The 19,091-nt window shown below is 55.2% G+C and overlaps 1 protein-coding gene across 5 annotated transcripts; it reads right to left on the reverse strand.

Annotated features, from left to right (window-relative positions):
• Positions 1 to 984: 984 nt before the first annotated feature.
• On the reverse strand, positions 985 to 18,968 carry HPN (hepsin). Of its 5 annotated transcripts, XM_067720257.1 has the most exons (14): positions 18,860 to 18,968; positions 18,247 to 18,400; positions 17,613 to 17,682; positions 11,537 to 11,638; positions 11,407 to 11,448; positions 6,224 to 6,353; positions 6,032 to 6,154; positions 5,853 to 5,893; positions 5,343 to 5,508; positions 5,051 to 5,241; positions 2,219 to 2,314; positions 1,883 to 2,025; positions 1,536 to 1,700; positions 985 to 1,167 (listed from the first exon to the last, which is right to left on the reverse strand). In XM_067720257.1, the coding sequence occupies exons 3-14, from the start codon at positions 17,626 to 17,628 to the stop codon at positions 985 to 987; spliced, it is 1,398 nt and encodes a 465-aa protein (XP_067576358.1). In that variant the 5' UTR covers positions 17,629 to 17,682; positions 18,247 to 18,400; positions 18,860 to 18,968. The 5 variants fall into 5 exon arrangements, with proteins under 5 accessions (XP_067576358.1, XP_067576357.1, XP_067576361.1 ...); XM_067720256.1 differs by having other exon boundaries at positions 18,247 to 18,965; XM_067720260.1 differs by lacking the exon at positions 18,860 to 18,968 and having other exon boundaries at positions 985 to 1,318; positions 18,247 to 18,763.
• Between the last annotated feature and the right edge of the window lie 123 nt (positions 18,969 to 19,091).

Genomic DNA, 19,091 nt, shown 5'->3' on the forward strand with positions numbered 1-19,091 from the left:
GGGGGCGTGGGTTCAATCCCTGATTGGGGAACTAAGGTCCCACATGCCCCACGGCGCAGCCAAAAAAAAAAAGAAAGAAAGAAAGAAAAGAAAGTCATGGAAAACAGGCACCTGCTGGGTGTTTTCCTGCAGAGCATCTGGTGTCCAGCAACACCTGGACAAGACTACTCCTTAACTTCCCGTAGTTTAGGGGGCAGTAGTGCCCCCTGGTGGCCATTGGTGTCCCAGCAAGGTCTGCAGATGTTCTAGGGAACAGAGTGGGTCCCAGGGGAAACTGAGAACCACCTCCAGCCCAGATGACAAGATGAGGGTCTCAGGTTGTGCTCACAGGGCCTGGTGCTTCTGCCTCCTCCCTACAGGGCCCTGCTTCCCATGTTGATCTACAGTGGATGTCTTGTTTTCACTGGGCATCTACAACCATTTTTTCTGGAAAGAGCAACCCATTTTCCTTTGGAGACCCCTCACACTCAAGTCATGTAGTTCCTGAGGGTCAAACCTCCTCCCCACCCCATGCACAGGTGCACAGTGATTTGGTAAGGGATGAGCATGTGACCCAAATCCGTCCAGGGAGAGCCAGGCCTGGGACTTTTTTGCTGTAGCTGATGGGAAAGAAGGATTCTTTTTCCACTGTGGCTGTTAAGTCATCCATGGCATATAAGAGTTTCGGTGGGTTGGGGGGACATCTCTGTCTCTGACTGTAGGGGAGCCTGCTTGGAAATGAAGCTGACACAGAAAAGCAGATGTGAGAGAGGAAGTGAGGGACAGTCCTGATGAAAAATATTCAGCAGCTGGATCCAGCAGTACCTGAAGCCAGACACTCCAGAGCATTTCCAGTTAGGGGAAACAATTAAGGTATTTTCTCTTAAGCCAGTGGGAACTGGAGGATCACACTCCCTGTCTGATGTTTGCCAGGCCCAACTGCTCTCTTCCAGCTCCCCAAAATGTCCTCATTTGCTGCTTACATTTGCAAACTCAGAGACCACATTAATCAAAACCATCTTTATTATTTAAAGAGCATCCTGTCATCAGGGGCACTAGATGGGACTCCCCAGACGGCAGAACAATATTTACATGGGGGTCGGAAGGGTGAGGCTCGGGTGGTCCCAGGGCTGAGTGGGCCCGCCACTGTGGAGGACCTTGGAGGGAGGGTATCCTTGGACCTGTGGGCTGGGCCCAAGAAGAAAAATGTTCCATCCCAGGGTGAACCCCATCATGTGGGCTGGAGCCACCTAGAGCAGCTTGGGCCCTGCAGGCGTGCACAGCGAGGAGAAGCCACAGGTCAGAGCTGGGTCACCATGCCGCTGGCTTCGGAGTGAGTCTGGGGAAAGACAACTAGGGGCTTCCAAGGTCTGAGAGGCTTCCCCCAAAGTCCCACAGCTGAACTCCCCTCCCCAGGAGCCCTTTGAAGGCTATCCGTTCCCTAGGGCACCCTCTTCTAAGCCTGAGCGCTGGTTTCTGGAAAACCCTGGCTCCCTTTCCCCCTCAGAGTCCCAAACCCTTCCACCCTCTGGCTCCCATCTGGGCCCAAATTTCACCTTTATGGCCTGGAAGATCCACTCCCGGAAGTCACTGACTTTGGTGTAGACGCCTGGCTTCTGGGCCAGGGCACAGCCGGTGCCCCAGCTCACGATGCCACACAGCCGCCAACGTGGCGTCCGAGAGATGCTGTCCTCACACACGAAGGGGCCACCGCTGTCGCCCTGGTGGGGGACGGAAGGCCTGGCTGGAAGCCAAGATGGCTAGCCGAGAGGCCCTCCTCGGATGACTGTGGGCTGTGGTCACAGAGCGCTCTGGCCCCGAGGTAGCGAGCCTGACCACCCACTGCCATGTGTCTCCACCCCCGGAGAAGCGGGGGCCCGGGCTGCCCCTCACCGTCCCTCACCTGGCAGGCATCAATGCCACCCTCAGGATAGCCGGCACAGAACATCTTGGGTTTGATCTGGTTCCCGTAGAAGTCGGGGCCGTTGCAGACATCACTGCTGATTATGGGGACTCGGGCCTCCTGGAGTACCCCCGCCTGTTGGCCTGGGGGTGTGCAGGCAGGGCTGGACGAAGCTGGGGGGCATGCACACCCCCCTTCCTTCCTGGTGCCCACCCAGGCTCCTTAGTGTCCCTACACCCCTGGGCCATGAGGCCTTCAAGCAGGCCAACGGCCCTTCCCCAGCCCGGATCAGAGTCTCCCTTAACAGTGACTTCACAGGCAGAGGACGGAACTCACCGTAGTACTGCGTGTTGCCCCAGCCAGTCACGGTGCAGATCTTGCCGTCCACTAGGGCCTGCCCGGCAGCCGGGAGGCACACGGGCTGGATGTACTCTGTGAGACAGACCACGCTGGTCCCACCCCTGCCGGCCTGCCCCGCCTGGTACAGACCTCAGCCCAGCTGCCCCTGGTGCCCCCGGCCCACCCTTCCCTCTGTTCTTTTACAACAACAACAGCAGAAGTTGCCTTCTACTGAGAGCTCACTAGGTACTAGGCACCTTCCTGGGTGAGTTCCTTTAATATCCCATCAGCCCAGGGAGGTAGGAGTTATCAGTACCCCATTTAAAGAGGGGAAAATAAGGCCATGTCGTTTGTCCAAAGCCTCAGAATGAGTCCATGAGTCGATGGCAGAGCCAGAATTTGAACCCAGCTTGGCCCAATTTCCAAGCCTGTATTCTTAACCATGGCCCATGGGGCCGCCCCTGCCTAGAGGGTGCCTCTGTGAGAAATTTTACAAGGTATTATCTTGAGATGCTGGACTTCCACCTGTCCACAGTAAGAATGGCATCCCTGACACATGACTTCCTTGTGCAGTGCACAACCCTCACCAGTGGTCCTGGCAGCCCTACCTGCTGCCTGCTGGTGACTTCACCTCCCTGAGCTCAGAGCTCTCAGGTGCAAAGTGGAAAGAATCATCATTTCCCCCCAGAGGTGTATAGTGAGACATCGGCGACGCGTTGAATAGCATGCCTGGCTAATAGGAAATGCTCACGTAACTAGCAGTAGTAAAACACAGCGACAATGGCAATGAGTGTTAATATTAACTGAGTGCTGGCATTGCTGTAGGCTCTTGACTCAGATTAACCCTTTTCATCATTTCAATAACCCTCAGAAGTCACTTAACAGATGAGGGAAACTGAGGCATGGAGAGGTGAAGCCACGTGCTCAAGATCGCAGAGCTGGCAAGTACCTGACCCCAAAGCCCGTGCTGTTACCCCTCAGCCACGTGTCTCAAACCTAGGCCCCTCCCACCGCATCTACCTGTGCCCCGTGGATACCTCCCCACTTCAATCTTTTTAACCCTCTTACTCCATTCACTAAAGAGAAGGGTTTATTTTAAAGAGAAACATGCACACCATTGTAAAGCAATTATACTCCAGTAAAGATGTAAAAAATAAAAAAAAAGAGAAACATGTATTATTCAGTACTCTGTAATGACTTATATGGGAATAGAATCTAAAAAAGAGTGGATATATGTGTAGGTATAACTGACTCACTTTGCTGCACAGCAGAAACTAACACAACATTGTAAAGCAACTATACTCCAAAAAAAAAATTAATTTAGAAACAAGAAAAGAAAAACATGTATCGCTCCCTTAAATGGAAAACCAGCATCATGGACCATTCAGAAGAAAAATAACCATAAAAATAAGAAAAATGCAAACCAAATAGTACTGACTTCCCTGGCAGCAGAGCCAGGGGCTCACAGGCACTGATTCCAGCGCCGGGCAGCCTGGGCTCAAATCTTTGCCATTTGCCAGTTGTGGGAATTGGGGGCCTTATGTACCTTCTCTGTGTTGGGACCTTTCCCCTTGTGAAAAAACAGGATCATAAGGGAACCAACTCTCCCCGGGCTGTTGGGACAATGAAATGAGTGCATGCTTGGGACATGCTGAGGGCAGTAGCCACACACAGGAGGAGTGTGCAGGTGTTGAAGTTCATCCTATCATCATTATTATTGTATTCTTTCATTATTATTATTGTCATCACACTGTTGCCTGCTGAAGGCACCATCATCGCTATTTTAACTTCGTTGTCATCACCATTACTATTTTTTTTAATTTTTATCATTATTATTACTATTCCTGCTACAGAGTGGCCTTCTGAAAGCTGAAGCCCACGGCCTGCCCTTAATCCAAAAGGCATGTGTAGCTGAGGTATCAAAGACACCCTGGCACCCAAGTGAATCTCACTGAGAGCAACGGAAATGCTCCAGAGAACCGTAACACGGATAACGCCTGACTTTCTGATTCATTCATATACTTAAAATTTTTTCATTTCGTTTTTTTTGGGGGGGGGCAGTAACGGCTCTTCTGAGATATAATTCACATACCACACAATTCACCCACTTAAAGTGCCAAGTCAATGGTTTTTAGAGAGGTTTTAGATATAGGTACTAGCCTGCCTGGCAATAGGAAGGTGCAACCACCATCACAGTTGATTTTAGGACATTTTCATCACCCCTTTTACCTGGGACCTCCCGAATCCCCATGCCGCCCCCCCCCCCACCTCCTGGGGAACCACTAATCTACTTTCTATCTCTACACGTTTGCCAGTTCTGGATATTTCATAAGAATGGAATCACACAGTATGTAGCTCTTGGGGCCTGACTTCTTTCTTAGCACAGTGTTGTCCAGGGTCATCCACTGTGTACCATGAATCAGGACTTCACTTCTTTTTATGGCCTAGTATCGTTCCATTGTATGGATCTAGCATGTTTGGTTTATCCATGTGTCAGATGGTAGACGTCTGGGTTGTTTCCATCTTTTGGGATAATGCTGGTCTGAACACTCGTGCCCCAGTTTTGGTGTAGCTACGTGTTTTCATTTCTTTTGGGTACGTACCTAGGAGTGGAATTGCCGGGCCAAATCGTCACTCTGTGTCGAACTGCTTGACCAATCGCCACATGGCTTTCCAAAGTGGCTGTACCCATTGTCCCCATCTAATGAATGCCCAGTGTGTGCCCCTCAGGATCATTTCCCTCATCACCATGGATTCCTATGCCCTAGCCCCCTCATCCGTCCTCCTGGCCCCTGGTGTCCCCAGGCCAAGGAACAGCCCCAGACTTACCTGTGAGGGGCAGGGAGCTGGACAGGTGGACCAGGGCAATGTCATTGCTGTTCTCCTCGCTGTTGGGGTCTCGAAAGGGGAGATAGCCCCCGTGGTAGATTACTGCCTGCACCCCCAGCTGCACGCCATGGGGTGAGGTCTGGGCCACGGCACCAGCAAACACTCGCCATCGGGACAGGACCCGGTTCCGCCTACCAGGGACAGGAGGGGAGGGTGGCAGCCTGCCTGGGCACAGCCTCCCCGACCCCGCCGCTCCCCAGCCTCCCCCCTCAGCGCCATGGGAGACACTCACTCAGGGAAGCAGTGGGCGGCTGTCAGCACCCAGTCTCTGGAGAGCAGGGAGCCCCCACAGAGGTGTGCTCCATCGTAGCGAAGACTGACTTGCCACGGCCACCTGCCCAAGCTGGTGTCCTGGCCACCCACGATGCGATCGACGGGCAGCTTCCTATGGCCACAGTCTGTGGGAGAGGGGGCAGTCAGGGGCAGTGGGAGGCCTGGACCCCCTGCCTTAGGGGGTCTGAGAGGTCATGCGCCACTCTGAGAAGAGTGAGTGGACACGATCCTAACCTGAGGGGTCTGAGGGACGTGGCTCCACCCTCGGGGAGGGTGTCTGAGGAGACACAGCCCCCTCCTTGGGGACCTAGAGGGACATGGCTCTACCAGGAGGGGAGGGAGATCTGAGAAGACACAGCCCCATCCTTGCAGGATCTAAGAGGATAAGGCCTGCCTGGGGGTGTCTAATGGGACGTGGCCCTGCCCTCGGGGGGGTCTCAGAAGAAGACTCTGAGTTTCAGGGTCTCACCTTGGCAGATGGTAGCTAGGAAACGACCCCTGGGACAGTCGCTGTGGGAGAGACAGGGATGGGGACACAGGGGGAGACAAAAAGAGAGGCCAATTAAGAGGCAAGAAAGGCACATTGGGGGAGCAGGGGTGTGCGTGCCGGGGGCGGTGCGCGCCCTGCCTGCCCGCCGCCCTCCTCACCACACGGAAAGGACCTCGAGCAGCCTCCGGGCATGCGGCAGCCTCCCCTCGTCCACGCAGAAGAAGCCCGACGTGCCGTTGGCGCCCGCCGTCCGCACATCCAGCTCCGAGTGGGCCAGCGCCCTGGGCGGGGCAGGGGTCAGGCCTGCGGCCCCGCCCCCCAGCCCCCCACCCCCAGGGGCACCCCGGTACCTGAGGAAGCCCATCTCCTCGCAGCTGAGCCCCGCCACCCTCGCGTTGGAGCGCGAGGAGCACAGCAGGCGCCACGTGCCCTCCGTCTGGTCAAACACTGTGAGCCGAGCGTCGGCCGGGCCGGCCTGCACTGCAGGGTGACAGGACCGCCGCCTGGGTCGCCTTCCTGCCCGAGCCCTCCCGGCCTCTTCTCCGACCCCGTGGATCTAGTCCTGAGTCCTGGCAGGCCCGATGGCAGCACCCCGGGCCCCCCACATTTGTGACTGCGTCTGGAAGGGCCCATGACTCAAGTTGAACCAAAGATCGAGGTCTCTGGGACTCTGGCTGCCCCGCCAGGGGGAACCAGGGGGCTTCCTCCTACCACTGGGGTTCCTAAGCTGGTTGCCCATGAGCTGGAAATCTGGAATTCTGCCAGGAGATTTGGGATGAGGGAAACTGTTTTAACCAAGCTCCCAGGAGAATGGCATGTGAGGCTGGGTCTGCCTGGGCCCATCTTTGCCCCAAGGAGGCGAAAAATGAGCCAATGTGGAGGAAAGTCAACAGATTTCTGATAACATTTTTAAAGCCCCTGATGGAGTCAGGCTTGAAGAACCCCCAGAACTGTTGCTTAAGTGAGTCAATAATTTCCCTTTTCGTTTAGCCAGTTTCTTAGATTTTCCTTTCGTCTTTTGCAGCCTGAAGACCCTTGACTAATACATCACAGTGCCAAAGTATTTAAATAGATTTCCTATAATCTTAAAAAAAAAGAGAGAGAATAGCTATCTTTTTCTGCAGGACTTGTCAGAGCCTTGAATACACACTAAATTGCATGATAATTCTCCAAGCAGAGGATGCAGTATTCATTCATTCATTCAACAAGTGTTAACTAGACACATACTCCATGCCCAGTCCTGTGTGGGGTGATGCCGGGGGACATAAAGATGACCAAGACAGCCCTGGGCTGTGCCCTCACCAACCAAAGTCCACCAATGGGGGAGACAGACAGCAGTAAAAAAATCACCCAACCAAACACAGCATCACAAACTCTGAGAAGAGGTAGGGCGGAGATACACAGGAAGACTGGAGAGAGCTTATGGGGGATTCCTCCTGCCTGGGGCTTTACTGTGTTGAGAAGTGATGCTCCCCTCAGCCCCTCATAGGCTGCTCCTCAGACGGTCAGAGGACCCTTGTCCACACCTAAGCCAGGTCACAGCCCTCAGCCGTATTTATTTACATTTAGCAAACACTCAGTATGTGCCAGGCTCTAATTTGGGCAGTGAACAGATCAGACAAAACCCCCAGCTCTGAGGAGCTCAAAGGCCAATAGGTGAGATGCATAACAAACAGGACAGAGAGGTTAAATAGATGGTGTGTCACAAAAGAAGGCGCCAGGGAGGTAAATCGAGCTTGATCGAGGCAGGGGAGTGCCGGCATTGAGGGGAGGGGAGGTTGCACTTTCCAACAGGTGGGCAGGGAAAGCTGCAAAAGATGCGAAGGAGGTAAGAAGCCAGAGGAGGGAACAGAGAACCAGGCCAAAGGAACTGCCAAGTGCAAAGATCCCAAGGTGGTGGAATGGGGGGCGGGGAGACACGGGGGATGTTTAAGGAACAGCAAGGAGGCTGGAGCAGAGTGAGCTAGGGGAGGGGAGATGGGAGACAAGACTGGACTGACACTAGGACTTTGGCTTTTACCAGGAGTGAGATGCGGCCAGAGGAGGGCTCTGAGCCAGGAGGGCCCTGATCTGACTCAGGGGTTCACAGGCTCCCTCTGGTTGTGTGTGGGGAGCAGACTGTAGGGGCGGGATGGGAGCAGGGAGACCAGGGAGGAGGCTGTGTGATGGTCCAGGAGGGAGAGGATGGAGGCTGGGCCAGGGTCGGGGCAGTGGGGTGGGGTGGGGGGAACAGAGTTTAGATTTAGGATAGATTCTGTGGGTGGAGCCCACAGGGTCTGCTGAGGTTGGATGTGGGTGTGAGGGAAAGAGGGTCTGAGGGCAATTCCAGGGTGTTTGGCCTGAGCCGCCAGAAGGATGGAGCTGCCACTGACTGAGACGGGGAAGGTGGGGAGGAGTAAGCCTGGGGAAAGATCGGCTGTGCACCCCTTTTCTCCTGAGCCTCCTGCATGGCTGGTGTTCTGAGAGCACATTCTGGGAACGTGAATCTGGTGCAAACTCAATTTTGCATCCTTGTAGGAAGAACTTGGTGAGGCCACACCCAAGCTGAGCAGTCTTCCCACAGCCCCACAGATCTGGACGAGGGGAGGCAGGACTTCCAGGGAAAACCCTATCCTGCTGAGGACAGAGAAAGGCAAACAGAGGATGTGCATTCAGGCCTGAGGGACTCCAAACCCCAAGCTTTTAACGTTGCCCTAGACAGCCTCTCACGTGGCTTCCCTCCTGAGGGTTAAACAATAATGGCACAGTAATAATAACACTTGTCTATGTTTCCTGGGGATGTCAGTGGGCTGACCCCATGCTATGTGTCATATCTGGGGGGTTCTTTGAATCCCACCACCATCCTGGAAGGTAGAGACCATTTCTATGCCCATCTTGCAGATGGGGAAACTGAACCTTGGAGAGGCTATACTTGCCCGGGGGAATATAGCTAAGAACCTGCAAAGCCAGGATTTGAACCCAGGCCTGCCTACCTGCATACTCCCTGCTCCTTCTGTGGCTCTCACATGGACCCTTACCTGTCCCCACCCTAAATATACTCACCCACAGCCTGAACTAGGAGCTTCCTGGCTGGCTCGCCTTAGTCACGGCCTCCAGGTGGGGGCCCAGGGATGCCTGGTACCTCTGCTGGGTGGTGCCCACCACCCGCTGAGTCCCCAGACCAAGACTTCGGGTCTGAAACACCAACTGTGGGTGGGAGTGAATTCTTATTTTTAAATGACTTCTCAGTGCTCTAGGAATGTGATTTCCAGAAAGTGTGAGGTTTTAGGAAAAAATTATCACTTTATGGATGGATTTGGAGGGAGGGGGAGGGAGGGAGGAGGGAATGTCAAATGCCCCCTCCAAGTATTTTTAAAACTATATTCTGTGCCACCGTTTCTCACTTCTAAACTCTTTATTCTTGTTTGTATTATTTTAAGCAATGCAAAAAGTATGTTCTGGGTCACCTGGTTTGCTCAACAAATTGTCTGATATATTTAGAGGTGTGAAAATCCCAGAAAGGTGAGGTGGGGATATCATTTCTGGGTTGTTTTTGTTTGTTCATTTTGTAATTTCCCAACGTTTTTGAAAAACCCGAGTATAATGGAAGGGCACGGTGCTGGCGTTGGCCAGAGCCAGGTCTGAATCGTGGCCTAATTACTTTCCAGCTGGAGGCCCAGGACAAGTTGGCTCATGTCGGCGATCTGTCCTCATGCTTATTCATTAAGCAAAGGTTTCCTGAGCACCTACTATGTGCTGGACACTGTCTGGGGCAGTAAACAAAATGCCCCCGCCCTCCTGAAATTCACCAGGAGTAAATCATGAACTTCAAGTGTGAGGAGGGTTTTACCAGGGGCAGCAGGATGGCTGTGGGGAGCGGGGTGGGGGGTGGGGGGGCAGTGTGGAGCCTGGGGGCAGAAAGGCCCTGCTCAGGAATGTTACAGCCTGAAGCCTGAGACACAAAAGCCCATGTTAACCAAGTTGGCTGAGAGTCAAGTGTTGCACGGATCATTACCTCCTCTAATTCTCACTCCCAGTTTCCAAATGAGGACTCTGAGAACCAGAGAGGGCAGGACAGGTGCGAGCCTCAGCTCAGCAGGGATGGTGCAAGATCCTGAAACCCGCCTCGGGGTGTGAGCGGGAAAGAAGGTGGTGCGGGGAGGGTCCTTCGAGGGCGTGAGAGCTGCCAGTGTGTTGGAGCATGAAGGGCACCGGAAGCAAGCATGAGGTGAGGATGGAGAGGGGCCCACACCCTAGGAGCCTCGGAGCCTGGCTCCTTTTAGCCCAGTGGCAGTAGCGAGCTTCCGGCAAGTGCATGACCCTCTGCCCTGCCATTTATTCAATGTGCGGACTTGGACAAGTCAGTTCACTTCACTGGGCCTGTTTCCCCATCTGCAAAATGGGGATGATGATAATGGCCCCGACTTCACAGGGCTCTTGTGCAAAGGCTGCAGCCAGGGCCTGGCATGCGTTAGCCGTCACTATGGCAACTCACTTGGCCGTTTCCTGAGAAACAATAGAGTATAGTAGTTCTACCCAAGAGCTGGATCCAGGCTGCCTGGTTCCCATCCCAGTGACCTGAGGCAAGTCACTTGGTCTTTCCAAGCTTCATTTCCCCGTATTAAAATGGGCTGTGGGGAGGATTTAATGAATCGGTACCTGCAAAGCCCTGAGGTCTGTGCCTGGCACGTGTAAACGCTCTCTAAGGGTCAACTGTGGTGCTTGACCTTGATGGTGGCTTTCCTTGTCTAGATGCTCGTTTCTGCTCTTAATGTGAGCTGAGTCCTTTACGGAACTACATGAGGCTTGTGGGAGTGAAAAATGCATCCCATCACCCGACTTCCCCATTCTTCCTGCTGCCCTGAGCCACAGAACGGCAGCTTGGAGTTGGCATCTGGGAAGATTCATTCACTCCACAATGCGCTTCCGCATCTATTTGTGTGGCCACCTGCATGCAGATACATCCCTACCAGTCCAGTCAAAGAGCTATTCGTGGCCCCATCATTTACCAGCTGCATGTCCTCTCTGGTCCTCACTTTCCACATCTGTAAACGGGGATACTAACAGCAGCTACCTCCAAGGAGAGCTAGAAAAAGGTTGGCTGAATTCATACAGTACCTCTCAAACAGGTTTTGACCACGTTCCGCAATAAGAAACACATTTTTACATTATGATGTAGCCTTGAACGTCTGTTTTCTGGGGTGAACTGTGGCATTGCTCTAAGCCTCAGTTTCCCCATCTGTAATATGGAGAGAATAACGGTCCCACCCTCATAAAACCAAAAGAAAAGCTTAACAGAACTTCTTCTTACTGAGAGAGATGCACTCTGATTTTTTTTAATCTATTTCACACTTTTTAAAGTGTGGTTTTCAGCTCACTAATTTCATGATGCACTAATGGGTAACACACTTAGAGTCTGAAAAACACTGGGTTAGACAAGTGAAGTGTTTAGAGCAACAATACGAGTTCATTCAAAAAACTCCTTTCATTGAGTTCCCACCACGTACGGGCTTCCTCCAGGGCTCCCCAGAGGGTCTCAGCACGCTCTACTCACCTGGATACAGCGGCTCTTGGTCACTCCTGAGTAGAACGGTCACTGCAGAGAAGGTAGAGGTGAGGGCAGGTAGGCTGGGAACTGCAGGGGGCAGGGGAGGGTAGAGGCGCAGGGGTCCGTCCACTCTCACCAATGGCCCAGGACGCTGCCCCGATGCCTGTCAGGAGCAGCACGGTCCCCACAGTGAGAGCTGCCACCTTGGGTCCAGAGCAGCATGGCACAGTCCGGCCACCTGCAATAGACACCATGCTGGGGCCACAGCCAGGTCTGTCCTCATTGTGGCAGGATCTGAACACGGGGCCAGCTCTGGCCTGCCCCCAGGCCAACTTCGCACGCCTGAGCCTGCCCTGCCCTGGGCCCAGTTTCCTGGGGTGAACAGTTGGCAGGGCCGTCCCTCCCCTGCGGCGAGGACAACCAGGTGTCCAGCCCCCCAAGGGTTCCAGCTGGGAAGAGCCGTGGCTGGGACAGCTTCCGCCCTCCCTGCCTATATTCCTGGCACTTAAGGGATTTCTCCTCCCCTATGACGCTGCGCTCCTGTATTTCCTTCATCACGTTGTGCCGTCTTTTCTTGAACGTCTCACTTCTGCTAACTTTCCCAGAGGTTCTTGGAGCCTCTTGGGGGCTGTGGCCCCTGACCTTTGCCCTCTTGGCAACTCTCTTCCCTGCTGTTTGGCATTTCCTCACTGCCTCACTTCTCTCTGCTATACCAGACCCTCTGCCCCTGGGAACCCCCCAAAACCAGAACTCTCCCAGAGGACCCAGCTCCAAGGTCAAATTTGCCCCTGGAGGTTGAGAACCTACATTTGGAAATTTGCCAGCCTCACTTAAAAATATTGGCCTTGGACTTCCCTGGCGGTCCAGTGGTTAAGACTCCGCACTTCCACTGCAGGGGGCAACAGGTTCGATCCCTGGTCTGGGAACTAAGATCCTGCATGCTGCGTGGCGTGGCCAAAAAAAATATATGTATATATTGACCTTACCCATTCTTATGTGGGACCTTGGGCAGGTGGTGTCACCTCTTTGAGCCTCAGCTTCCTCATCTATTTAATGGGCATCCACCTAGCACACACCTCTAAGTATAATGTTTTAAAGTTCTTTTAAATAATAATAATAAAAACCATACTCTTATCACATGTTGTATGTGCCAAGCACTGCTCTGAACGCATTAACTTATTCAGTCCTCATCTAAGTTATGATTCCCATTTTTCAGACAGGGAAAACTGAGGCTCAGAGAAGTGGAGTCACCTGCCCAAGGTGACTCAGCCAGGAAGAGGCTGTGCTGAGTCCTGAACCCTGGGGTCCAAGTGTATAACCACTAAGCCATGCTACCCCTCCCTGTGCTATAGTGGCTGGCATATAGCAAGTTCTCAATAAATGCTTTTATTTATTTATTTATTTTTCATTTTTTATTGGTCAATAAATGCCTTTAAATCATTAGAGCTGTGTGGTCCTGGGCAACTCCCTTCACCTCTCTGGGCCTCAGTTTTCTCATCAGTAAAATGAGACTTCATTCATTCATTGTCCTATTGAACATCCACTGTGTTCCTGGCACCATTCTAGGCTCTGGAGACACATCCCAAAACAAGACGGATGAGATGTTGGTTCTCATGGAGCTCACATTCCCATGTGTGTAAAGTGAGGGGAAAACCAAAACAAGTAAACAAGTAAATGAACTTGATAATCTCCAGATCGTGGCAAAGTCTATGAAGAAAATGATGTGGGTTGGGGGTGGCAGTGTTCTGTGGGGTGTTCAGGAAGGGCCTCCCTAAGAAGTGACTTTGGAGCGGAGACCTGAGGGGTGAGACCAGCCAAGCAAAGACCTCTCATGGAAGGGCACAGTGGGCAGAGGGAACAGCACAGGCAAAGTCCTTGAGGCAAGAATAAGCATGGTGGGTTAGAGGGCAAGAGAGGCCACTGATGTGGCCAGAATGGCATGAGCTTGGGGAAGGCAGTGGGACCAAGGCTGGGGCCAGCTGGGGAGGGCTGGCAGCCCCTAGACAAGAGGGATTTTATTCCCAGTGCAACAGGGGCCCTGGGGCTGAAAAGCCAACCCTTTTGCTAGAGATCAGGAGAACCAAAGGGAAAAGGCAGCTGAAAGCTTTTGCTGGGCCTGGCATGCACCCGACTGCCCTTGGCATCTGCAAGGCCCTCCCAGGGCTGCAGGACCTCCCAGCTTTGCCATCTGTGTCGTGGCAGTACGGCTGATGGGCACAGGGCCAGGCCAGCACCCGGAATGGAGCAGGGAGCAGTCCAGCACCTTCCTGGGATGCCTATTGTCTGAGTGTCTTAAGAATTTGAGAGCCCAGCCATTCCCGGCAACGTGCTCCTCCCTCCAAAGAGGCCCCAGTGGACCGGGCCAGCCCAGCCCTGGCTGGCTGACCCCTTCCTGTCTCCCTGAGGAGAGAGGTCCCCACCTCCACCCCCAACCATCTTCCTGGTTCCAGTGGGAGGTCTTGGCTCTGCTAGCCGTCAGGCTTGTCCTGGTTCCTTTCTGTTCAGATGTGCCTGCAGAGCTTTGGGCCACTCACAGCCCAGCCCAGAGGCTTTGGCACGTCTGCTGGGGCAGGAAGCACTGCCACCCTGTGTCTCTTAAGGTGAGAGGCAAAACTTGCTTTCATGCCTTCTGGTTCAGGGGACTTCGGGCAACCCCCAAACAGGTGCCTCTGGTGGGACAGGAAGCATCCTCGCTCTGGGTCCCTGGTGTGAGAGGCATTCTCACTGCATATCTTTGCTGAGGCAGGAAAGCGTCCTCACTGTGCGAGAGGCAGCAGCATCCTTGCGTGATTCCTCAGGGGCGAAAGGGCTGGGTAAGCCAGGACCCCCGAGCTTCCCCCTGAGGCTCTGCTCTCTGTTCCTCCAAGGGTGCTAGGCTGCCCTTGTCTTCTCACAGGACAGTGCTTCTGTCCCCACCATTTGGCTGCAAAACCCTCCCAAGTGACATCTTTGGCTCCTTGTCTCTGAAACTCCATTCAATCTACAGCTCCGTGTCTGTTTTCATTGTACGCAACTCCAGCTTCCTGAACAGAAGTCTCTCCCCGTCTGATTTCTGGGACACCGCCCGTGCCCGATTCTGATTCTCCCTCTACTTCTCCATCTCCTCCACACACTCCCTGAAATCTGGGGTCCCCAGGGCGGCCATGGCCTCCTCCCCCTCATGCTTCCCCACTCCCGTCTGTCTTACACACCTCCACAGTCTGTGTCCCTTTTCTGTCCCCAGCCCTGGACTCTCCTCTGTCCTAGATCGGGGGTCCTGCAGTCTCTTAGATGCCTCCCACTTGAATCCCCAAGGTCCTTCACACCTCCCAGGTCCCATACTGGCCTCAACATCTCCCCAAATCCCCAGGTCCCGTCTCAGAGGCCCTCATCCTCAGGAATGTCCCTCATCTGCAGGACGCCTCCCTCCCACCTCAGCTACAGGCCTCCTAAGTGTCTCCCGCCCACTCTCTCCTTCCCTGCTCCCACCCCATCCAACCCCTGGGCTCAGTCTCTCCTTCTGGCCCAGCCTCCACATAGAACCCCAGGGAATCTTCCTAAACACCAAATCCAACCTGTCCCTACCCTCCACGACTCCCCAATGCTCCCCAGGACAGAGTCTAAAGCCCTCAGCCTGTGGTACCAGCCCCTCTAGGATGTAAGCATGGCTATTAGAGATTTGGGGGTTGAACATGCTTTCCTAAATTCCCACACAGCCATATGGGTCCTTATCAGACAACTGATAAGCCAGTCCAAAAAGCAACCAAAACGACAGGACTTATAAAACAAAGAATACCCACCAGCGCCACCTTGTGGAGAGACCCGGCACTGCCCAGTCATGGGCCAGCTTCTCACCAAAAAGAGTCCTAACGGATCTCAATCACCCTCCCAGCTACATTTCCAACTTTACCGACAGAAATACGAAATTAGCTACGTGCCACTGCACACCGGGCAGATTGTCACCCCGGCTGTTAGCCTTGCTCTTCCCTCTGCCTGGCACACCTACCTACTCCCTCCTCATCCTGAATGTCAACTCAGATATCACCTCCTCTGATTCTAAGTCTCCAGGAAGCACCAAACCTCGCCTTAGGTGTACTTCAACAGCAGAATGGGGCTTCCCTGGTGGTGCAACGGTTAAGAATACGCCTGCCAATGCAGGGGACACAGGTTCCATCCCTGGTCCGGGAAGATCCCATGTGCCGCGGAGTAACTAAGTCCATGCACCACAACTACTGAGCCTGAGCTCAAGAGCCCACGAGCCAAAACTACTGAGCCCGTGTGCCACAACTACTGAAGCCCGCACGCTTACAGACCATGCTCCGCAACAAGAGAAGCCCGAGCACCGCAACAAAGAGTAGCCCCCACTCGCTGCAACTAGAGAAAGCCCGCGCGCAGCAACAAAGACCCAACGCAGCCCAAAATAAATAAATAAATAGATTTATTTATTTATTTGTTGAAAATCCAGCAGAATGGTAACACAAACATTAGCACAACTGCAGCCACAATGGTTCTCAGAAGCTACACCGACCTTAGCCCTGTCCTAACCCCATCCTGCAGTTTCCTAAAATCCTTGCAACTGTTAATGAGGAAGGTGTCATTATCACCATCCCCAATTTACAGATGAGGAAAGGAGGCCCAGAGAGGTGCAGCCACCCACCCGGGGTCACCCAGCAAGTAACCACAACGCCAGAACTTTTCAGCATTCGTGTCTAGGTTTGAAACGACAGCAGGACTCCCCTCCAGGGCCAGGCCCGAGCTGCCTGGGGATGCACTGAAGCCCACTGTGCCTCGGTTCTCTCTGTCCCCAGGCCAGTCTCTGGCCATCCTTCAGCACATGCTCTGCTTTTCATCCCTGGTTCATTCACCCGTAGGCCCCAGGCCTGGTGAGATCCCTTCAGCGGGCTCCAGGAAGGAATGGTTCCAAAGGTGCAGGGCTCTGCTGCCCACCTGCTCCGCAAGGGCACAAGCACCTTCTCCCGAGCCACTGGGAGCCTGGATTTACTCCGGGCCACAGCTGAATGATTTGGGCTCTGATTTGCTAGCTGTGCTGAGACCCAAAGAGGCCAGTAATCTACACCCATCATTTCAGCCAGCACATTCAGGGCTTCCTGCCTATCACAGCATGCAAATCCTCACACCATCCTCTGAGGTGGGCACTAGTACTGTCTCCATTTTACAGAGGAAGAAACGAGGCCCAGAGAGGGTAAGTCACCTGCCCAGGGCCTCACAGCTAGAAAGTGACACTGCCTGGGACCAAACCCAGCTAGCCTGGTTCCAGGAAGAAGAGAGGGAGTCGGCCCCAGCTGGGGAGCGCGGAAAGGAAAGGCCACCCCTAACTGGGCCCTTCCAGCTGGCTCCCAAGTGTGGACCAGGGTAAGAAGGAGCCAGGGTGTCTGGAGCCCCTGCCAGGGGCTTCCATGAGCCCTCGAGTGCCCGCCACTCTGAGGATGTGGTTTCTCCCCACCATCCCTGGAGCAGTTTCTCTGTTGTCTCTCCCCTTTCCATCCATCCGGACCGAGTCCAAAGTCCTCCCTCTGCTGTTTTGCCCACAGTGTGAGGAGGTGGCAGGAATGTCTGGAATCGGTGGGGGTCTTGGGTCCCAGGACTCCAAGTTGGCCGACCTCTTCCACGACAGCTCTGGTGCACCGCATCTGTCTTACACGCTGAGCCCCATGCGGGTGCCTTGTGTGTGTTACGTGCTCCCAACAACCTCACGTAGGTAGGCAGGTAGGTGGGTAGGGAGGTAGGGAGGTAGGTAGGCGGGTAGCATTAGAATCCATGCTTGACCCAGGGGGGAAATGAAGCCCAGAGAGACGACGACACTTTCACAAGGTGGCACAGCAAAAAAGTGGCAGAAGCCAATTCGAATGCAAGCCTGTGTATTTGACTCCGGAGTCTGTGTCCTTAACTGTGATAGCTAGTCTCCCCGCCTTGGCCCCAAGTAGAGGACAGGTCCAGGGATAGCTGAGAGATCACTGGGGGATGAGGGGAAACTGAGGCAAGGAGCCAGGAAGGTCATATGGGGTGGCAGGGAGGCAGGTGGTGCCACAGCCCCACAGAAAATTTGGTTAATAGTTAATCAGGTAGAGGAGACTTCAGAAGCGGGTGGGGATGGGCCCCAGGAGGGGTGCCAGAGAGAGGGGGCTCCAAGGGGGTGGAGGGCTGGGAAGGAAGCACAGAAGGAAGGGCGCCAGGCAGAGCCAAAGTTGGGGCTCAGGGAAAGGGGGACTCACCCTCCTTCTCCGCCATGTCACGGCCTCTAGTTAATGATTCCCCGGCTGACCTCCTGGGCCGGGGCGGGACCTGTGGGGAGATGAACGGGGGGAGGCAGGGCCTGGGGGAGCCCAGGCCAGCCCCTGTGCCCCCAGTCCCAGGCGCCCATCCAGGGAGGCTGAGGGACTGGGCCCCGGCCAGAGCACGCCATGATCACGGACACAGACTGGGCTGGGTTCAAGGATGGGGTCAGTGTGTGACCAGCGGCCAGGGGGATGCCTGGATTTGCAGGCCTGGGGGACCCCATACGCCTGGGCCTGGGTGAGGAGGAGACTAGGGCTCTGAACTCCTGGGTCTGAAGGAGGAGAGCTGGGGCCTCAACTCCTGGGTCCTGGGGAAAGAGGTTTGGGGGCCAGCCCTCCTTCGGAGGAGGGACACAGGGGCCTGGATTCCGGGGTCTGAGGGAGGAGGAGACCGGGGCCGATCTTGGAGTCTGAAGAACAGGGGGCTGGGACTCTGAGGTCCTTGGGGAGAAGCCTGACAGCCCACCCTCCGGGTCCCTGGGAGCCCTTCTACTGGGAGCTGAGCATTAGGGCGGGTTTGGGTGAGGGGGCCCACGTCCTGGGGACTGGAACTGAGGACCCTGGTCCTTACCCTGGGGTCCGGCAGGTGGGGGCGGAGCTGAGAGATGGTGCCGGTTTAGGGTCAGTCTCCAGGCCTGGGCAGGAGCATGGTGGCCCCTCAGCAGCGGCGGCCCCAGAGGCAGCGGCGGCGGTGGCGCGGGGCCTGCTAGGCCTGGCTGCCTCACCTGAGGAGGAGGGGGCTGGGCGAGAGGCGGGGGAAGGGGCGGGGAGGGGCCGGGCAAAGGGATTGGCAGCGCTGGAGGCCACCTGGCTGGTGGGACAGGGTTTGCAGGGGATGGACCAGGCCGGCCCAGCAACCTGCCTCCGGCCTGGAGGGGGCTCAGGTGTGCGGGGCTGAGGGGACGAGGAGCTGGGACTGGCTTGGCCTGAGGGCCGGGGGTCTGGGGAGACAGGGCAGGCTGGGGGTGCTTCCAAGGACCAACGGAAGGAGCTACGAACTGCAGGGACACAGAGGGAGGGCACCAGCTGCCCCAAGCCCACCCTGCCCCGGCTTCTTCGCCTGCCTCCTGCCCAGCCCCCGCCCTGCCCCAGCTCAGGCTGAACCCCGTCCCTGTCCACCCCTGCCCCTTCCGGCACCCTCTGCCCAGCCCCAGGCCCACCACTGCCCCTGCCATTTCCTGCACCTGTTGTCCAACTCCCGAACAAGGCGGTCCCAGCTCCGGGCCGGCCTCAGCCCAGCCCGTGCCCCAGACCCCTCCCGCACCCCAACTCCTGCACCAGCCTCTGCCCCTCCAGTGTCCCCAGCCCAGCCCCAGTCCCGACGCCTGCCCCCGCCCTTGCTCTCCCTCCCCCCCCACCCCCTCCCCCCAGCTGCTTTCCTACAAGTCACGGGGGCTGGTTTGCTTTGGCAGCCTC

This window comes from Pseudorca crassidens, chromosome 20 (assembly GCF_039906515.1).
Source record: "Pseudorca crassidens isolate mPseCra1 chromosome 20, mPseCra1.hap1, whole genome shotgun sequence".
Taxonomy (NCBI): domain Eukaryota; kingdom Metazoa; phylum Chordata; class Mammalia; order Artiodactyla; family Delphinidae; genus Pseudorca; species Pseudorca crassidens.